The sequence below is a fragment of the Zea mays genome, chromosome 7 (genome assembly GCF_902167145.1).
Source record: "Zea mays cultivar B73 chromosome 7, Zm-B73-REFERENCE-NAM-5.0, whole genome shotgun sequence".
Classification (NCBI taxonomy): domain Eukaryota; kingdom Viridiplantae; phylum Streptophyta; class Magnoliopsida; order Poales; family Poaceae; genus Zea; species Zea mays.
Genome location: NC_050102.1, coordinates 108,939,019 through 108,945,107, shown reverse-complemented (window position 1 = coordinate 108,945,107; position 6,089 = coordinate 108,939,019). Strand labels below are relative to the sequence as shown.

At 46.2% G+C, this 6,089-nt stretch overlaps 1 protein-coding gene across 3 annotated transcripts; it reads left to right on the top strand.

Moving 5' to 3' along the window:
- The first annotated feature begins 2,618 nt into the window (after positions 1 to 2,618).
- Positions 2,619 to 5,145, top strand: LOC103632694 (cytochrome P450 81Q32). 3 transcript variants are annotated; one of them, XM_008654438.3, is made up of 3 exons: positions 2,619 to 3,587; positions 4,172 to 4,530; positions 4,682 to 5,145. In XM_008654438.3, the coding sequence occupies exons 1-3, from the start codon at positions 2,646 to 2,648 to the stop codon at positions 4,938 to 4,940; spliced, it is 1,560 nt and encodes a 519-aa protein (XP_008652660.1). In that variant the 5' UTR covers positions 2,619 to 2,645; the 3' UTR covers positions 4,941 to 5,145. The 3 variants fall into 3 exon arrangements, with proteins under 3 accessions (XP_008652660.1, XP_020396615.1, XP_020396616.1); XM_020541026.1 differs by having other exon boundaries at positions 4,631 to 5,145; XM_020541027.1 differs by lacking the exons at positions 4,172 to 4,530; positions 4,682 to 5,145 and adding an exon at positions 3,746 to 4,164.
- The last annotated feature ends 944 nt before the right edge of the window (positions 5,146 to 6,089 follow it).

Below are 6,089 nucleotides of genomic sequence, written 5' to 3'. Positions count from 1 at the left end.
AGTTTTAAAGAATTACCCACTGTTAAATAATAGTTGTAGTTCAAAGTACCCCTTCTGCCCTAAAATTTGGTAATTTTGTCCAGAGAAAACCATTCACTTTCTGAACCCCAAATTTTGTGACAGAGAATCATACACCAGTAACAAGCCACTGTAATTTTTGCAGAATTTTTAGAATTTTATAAAAGCAACTTGTAGTTCAAACCTACTCCAAAACATTAAAGAGAATAAAAGAAAAGAGAAGAAGGAATAAACCTCATCCCATTAAAACTAACCCAATTTACCAAGTATACCACTAAAGGGTTTTACATAAGCAAGGTTAACTTGTTTAAATTCAAAAAAAAAGACCATACATCTTTAAAGTTGTAAATTCTAAAGCGCATATCATATCATGCATATATCTTACGCATTGCATTCATTAGATTGTAATCTTGCCGACGGAGAGTACGTGCTCATCCCCGAGCAAGGACCTGTCCAAGAGTAGGACCAGGAGCAGGCTTCAGAGGCTGCTATTGAGGATCTCCCCGCAGCCCCAACAATTGAAGGCAAGCCCCGGTTTTATGCATAACCATGTTATTATATGCTACTTTACTACACTTAATGCTTGTAGGATTGCAATGTGCACTTAAGTGTAGGAGTTGCTTGAAACCTCTAGTTGCATGAACTTAGGATTCCTTTTTGAGATGAATACTAGTATGCTAGGTCGAGTAGCTGCTTGCTAATCAGGGTCTCGGTAGAAGTCGAGTGATTTTTCTAGCACTCGCGCGAGGTCAGGAATTGATTGTATTCATCTTGATAATGGGATATATGTTGGTCCGTGGACTTGGATCCAGGGAGGATGCCTTGTCCATGAGACGGGAAAAATGAATTAAGGATTAATGTGTGGATACCTGAGTCAAGCTTTTGAACGTACTAAGCACATGCCGGGAAAAATGGTAACCGGTAAACCTAGTACCTGAGTGAAGCCGGGCGCGGACTTTATCCCTCATGCGACCTGAGACAGGGTCTCCCATGCTAGCTATGGTGGGTACAAGTGCGGTCACTGCACGGCGGCAGCCGGGGTCAGTGGAGCATTGTATGCCAAGGCGGTGAGGCCTGGACGCGAACGGGGAATCGATGGGGACGGTTGTCATGTGTGGGGACGGAGTACCCTGACATGCCGTGTGTTTAGGTTTACCTTGCAAGGTTTTAAAACTCGATTCGAATCGTCTGCTTCTCGCAGCTAATGAGACTGCTTGATTCCTTGTACTGCATCGAGTAAGAAGTGAAATGTGGATTACATGAGATAACTTGTTGATTGAGCTAATTGCTTGTTACCATGTATGCTTAGAAGGAGCAAATCTAGCTAAGTTAATGATGGTAGAACTTGAAAAGCTAAAAATTGATTTTAGAAACAGCTAGTGCTTTTGGCAAACCAAACCCCTCAGCCAAACAGCTGCATAGTCTAGAGGTAGAGGAGTAGACTCCTCACACCGGTTAAGTCTAGCTGAGTATTAGTATACTCAGCCTTGCTTGTGGCACCATTTTTGCAGGTACCATGCAGGATGTAGTTGATGGTGTGACTTGGCCTACCACCCTGCCACCGGGTTGGACGGTCGAGTGGGATGTTGCTCCGGCAGGAGAGGAGCATGAGGAGTAGTGGGCTAGGCCTTGCCCATTTCCTCATTACCGATGACATCGATTATCCGCTGCACTTTATTTTGTGAACTTTATGGCTACTCAAGAACTCCGATTTATGTAATAACTCAGCACTTAATTTGAGGTTTCCTGTTTTATTGTATTTCTTCTGTGACTCACCTTCGAGTGAGATTGTGGAATTTGATCCTGGTTAAGTGGCTCTATCAGACTAGATCTGAGGGACTGACGGGTTATTCCGGTTTAAGTGCGTTACGGCCCCTGAGGCGTGACTTAGGCACTTAAGCTAGAATAATTCGGGTGGTTCTGCCACAGTTGTATTCGTTGGTTTGTGTGAACCAGGCGATCTAGCTCTTGCTGGTGTATGATTCGAGACCCATCTCAGCATCAACACATTTTCTCTCTCAATAAGATGACAACAACTTAATAGTCACACCCCCACAGGATCTCCAATCACATTGACATTACATCATGATTTCATATGGGTCTCAATAGAATCTCCCTTGACACATAATCTATCACTATGTGTGAGTCCTATGAGTCTAACACTATCACTCTAAAGTTTCTCAATTTTTTAGAGCTAGTTTGGAACCAAAGGGAGCCAAACCTAGGGTAGGGAAACCATCCACAAATAACTAAATGTGTTATTTAAATGATATCCACATGGATTGCTTATCATAGAAAAAGGCAGGGATCCTAAAAGTATTTGAGTTTCCAAACTAGCCCTTATTTATCTTGTAGTCTTCGTGTTACCCCTTAGAACCCTTCTTAAGAATCACCATGTGAATATCTCACAATTGTTGTCTCATTCCTATTCTATCATCACTTGAAGCTAATGGCAAGTTGCCAACGCTGTGGGGCCGCGGGGGGCCCAAATACAATTCCTTCTACAATGCCACGTGCCACCAAAGCATCAATGATAGAGGTTATTGATCAAGCAGGTAGCAGCCTATAAAGTTTCCTCGCTCCCAGTCTCACACTCTCACTCCACGGTGTGATCTGAGTAGTCCACCATGGATACCTCGAACGCCTTCGCGGTCGTCACTCTCCTCCTACTCCCGCTGCTTCTCGCCCTAGCGCAACTTGTACGACGTGGATCTCCCCAGTACCCGCCGGGGCCGATGGCTCTTCCTGTCATCGGTCACCTTCACCTGCACCTCTTCGAGAGGCCCCTCCACCGCACCCTGGCGTGCCTCGCAGCTCGCCACGGCACTGTCTTCCAGCTCTGGTTCGGTTCCCGCCGCGTCATCGTCGTGTCGTCGGCTGATGCCGCCAAGGAGTGCCTGGCCACGCTCGACGTGGCGTTCGCCAACCGGCCGCGTCTGCCGTCAGGCCGGATCCTCTCCTACGACTGGACCACCATGGGCACCTCTAACTACGGACCCTACTGGCGGCGCGTCCGCCGCATCACCGTCACCCATATTCTCTCCGTGCACTGGGTGCAGCAGTTCGCCGACGTGCACGAGCGCGAGACGCGGGCCATGGTGCGGGGCCTCTACCGCCCCACGGCCCGCAACGGCGTGCGACGCGCTCGGGTGGAGCTCAAGTCGCGGCTGTTCGAGCTGCTGATGAACGCCATGATGGGGATGGTGTGCGCTAAGAGGTACTACGGCTGCGACGGGAAGGAGAACGAGACAGAGGCGGAGGTGAGCGAGGAGGCGCGGTGGTTCAGGGAGATGGTGGAGGAGACCATGGAGCTGAGTGGCGCGTCGACGGTGTGGGACTTCCTGCCGGCGTGGGCACGGTGGTTGGACGTGGGCGGAGTGGGGCGCCGGCTGTGGCGGCTGCGGGAAAGCCGGACTAAGTTCTTGCAGGGGCTGATCGAGGAGCAGAGGAAGGAGATGGAGAATGGCCCGCAGCCGCAGGCACGGAAGACCATGATCGGAGTGCTGCTTACGCTGCAGAACGAGGACCCCGACGCCTGCCCGGACAACCTCATCCGCACCATGTGCATTGTCAGTAATCACTAATCACCTCCTTTCCTACTGGGTATTTGCTTCTTATTTTACGATGAATCTTCTGGGAAAAAATCCCTATTTATATCTCCAAGCATACTGATCTATCATGTCCCTAATCCCTATTCATATCTGTCTGACAACGCGCCCGGCAATAGTTGGAGGAGTATTCGGCTTGCTGTGAAAAGCACCGCTGAAATCTTGCTCACGATCCAATGTCAGAATATGAAGTTTCATGCATGGAGTTCATGGTCTGGATCCTCTAGAAGAAAGATGCGTGCCTCTGATATTGACATAATTGTAAACATACTGTTTCTTATCTCTAAAACCATAGACAAAATATTGGCCTGAGCATTTATTCACTAAAATTTATCTCACTACTGATCGAAAGCCAGATCTTGCACCATATTTTGAAAAGGTTTTAAAAAGGGACTTATATTCTGTAAAATTTGAACACGGACGTACAAGGCATATACATGTGTCACTAATTGCCAAATACTGTCTATATTCCAAAATAAATTAATTCCTACAAACATAAAGTAGTAATGGTGTAATTTTAAGTTGTATTTCTCTCTTTTTAATAGAGTTCCCTCGAAGCTGGAACAAGTACTTCAGCGGACGCAGTGGAGTGGGCGATGTCCCTCCTGTTAAACAACCCTGGCGCGCTGGCGAAGGCTCAAGAAGAAATAGACGCATGCGTAGGGCAACCAGCACGCCTAATCGAGGCGGCCGATCTCCCGAAGCTGCAATACCTTTGGTGCATCATCATGGAGACGTTGCGTCTATACCCGCCGACGCCCCTTCTTCTTCCTCATGAATCCGCAAATGACTGCACGGTCAGCGGATTTCACGTACCCATGGGGACAATGCTCCTAGTCAATACGTTCGCGATACATAGGGACCCTGAGATTTGGGATAGACCTGGAAGCTTCATGCCAGAGAGGTATGCATGACACATCTAGCTACCGAAGTACTACTGCCGTTTTCTGTTTGTTACACATGTGGACTACTAAATGTTGGATATCTGTTTGTTACACATCTAGCTACCAGAGAGGTATGCTTGATGATGAATATCTATTCTGTTTTGTTTGTAGGTTCCTGGGTGAGAACAGTGAAGGCAAGATGTTCAACCCATTTGGTATGGGAAGGAGACGATGCCCGGGGGAGAATTTGGGCACGCAGATGGTAGGACTTGCTCTGGGGACTATGATCCAGTGTTTCAATTGGGAAAGAGTAGGAGATGATCTTGTTGACATGACCGAGGGAGCTGGATTAACCATACCCAAAAAAGTGCCACTGGAGGCCTTCTATGAGCCCCGTGCTTCTATGGCGAATCTGCTTTCGAAGATTTAGAGGTGTCGTGCGAGTTTTATAGTAAAGTTTATAGCTACATAGTGGTTATTAATCCTAGACAACGTATTTACGTGTGTTGAGATATATGTTGGATATAATAGGATTTCGTTTCCTATTGTATATTCATACATAGTGAAGGTATCGACAACCTTAAGGGTTTAAGCCCTTACAATAATTTTTATGGTATCAGATCTTACTCCTACAATATTCATCTTGCGATTGCAATTTTTTCCTCTCCCCTTGCCACAGTTTCATCGAGTTTATCACCATCAATTTTTGTCTCAATTTGAGTTACAAAGAAGCTTAGTCGCGATAAATTCCTGGTGTGGCGAGCCCAAGTCTTGCATGTTGTTTGCGGTGTTCTTGTTTGATCGGTCTGTTTGAGTTTATCCAGATTGAGAAGGCAGACAAATCTAAGGAAAACATAGAGAATCATGTCTCTGTCAACTAGGGTGCCATAGGATCAACAAGTGTTATCATATTTCCTCTCCTATCTCCTCTATGACCAGTAGTTCCTGTTGCCTCCCTCGAATATGCTTCAAAGGTTTGGAAGGTAGTGATAGAGATGTTCTCACCTCAAGCAATGTCATGGATTATATATCTTCGATCTTAGCTTTCAAGGGAAAATAAAAAAAAATATTTGGCTTATGTTTATTACGCTTAGATGAAGAAGGAGATACATTACATCTGGATTAACCGGTCGGAGAACAAGAAATTGATGAAGCTAATCGCGTGAGGCTACACTTGCTAAGCACTTAGCTCCGGCTAATCCAGGAGACCATCTCCTGATGGAGTTTTGTGGCTAAAATCATGGCTGGTGTTTCCTTATTATTAAAGACTCGGACGTTCCTTTCCATCCAAATTCCCCACGATATCATGAGGGCCAAAGATCGACCTACTTTAACATTGTGCATCGAGGTTGTTGTGGATGCCCACTAGGGATGGCAACGGGTAAAATATCCGCTGATAGTGTCTCTGGACATCCATATCCGCGACTTATATCCGATATCCAAACCCGTACCCGTTACCCGCCATGGATAACAAACAGTATCCACATCCGTTACCCGCGGGTAACGGATATCCGCGGATATATCCGTTTGCCCACTACACATACAAAATATATAAATCCAGCAAATTCAAACAATCAAC

What these genes read in the sequence shown, in the direction of transcription:
- LOC103632694 (XM_020541026.1), top strand. Translation starts at nt 2,646, where the DNA reads ATGGATACCTCGAACGCCTTCGCGGTCGTCACTCTCCTCCTACTCCCG. An exon ending in TCATCCGCACCATGTGCATT is followed by an intron (nt 3,588 to 4,171) that starts GTCAGTAATCAC and finishes TCTTTTTAATAG; the next exon opens with AGTTCCCTCGAAGCTGGAAC. An exon ending in GGAAGCTTCATGCCAGAGAG is followed by an intron (nt 4,531 to 4,630) that starts GTATGCATGACA and finishes TTACACATCTAG; the next exon opens with CTACCAGAGAGGTATGCTTG.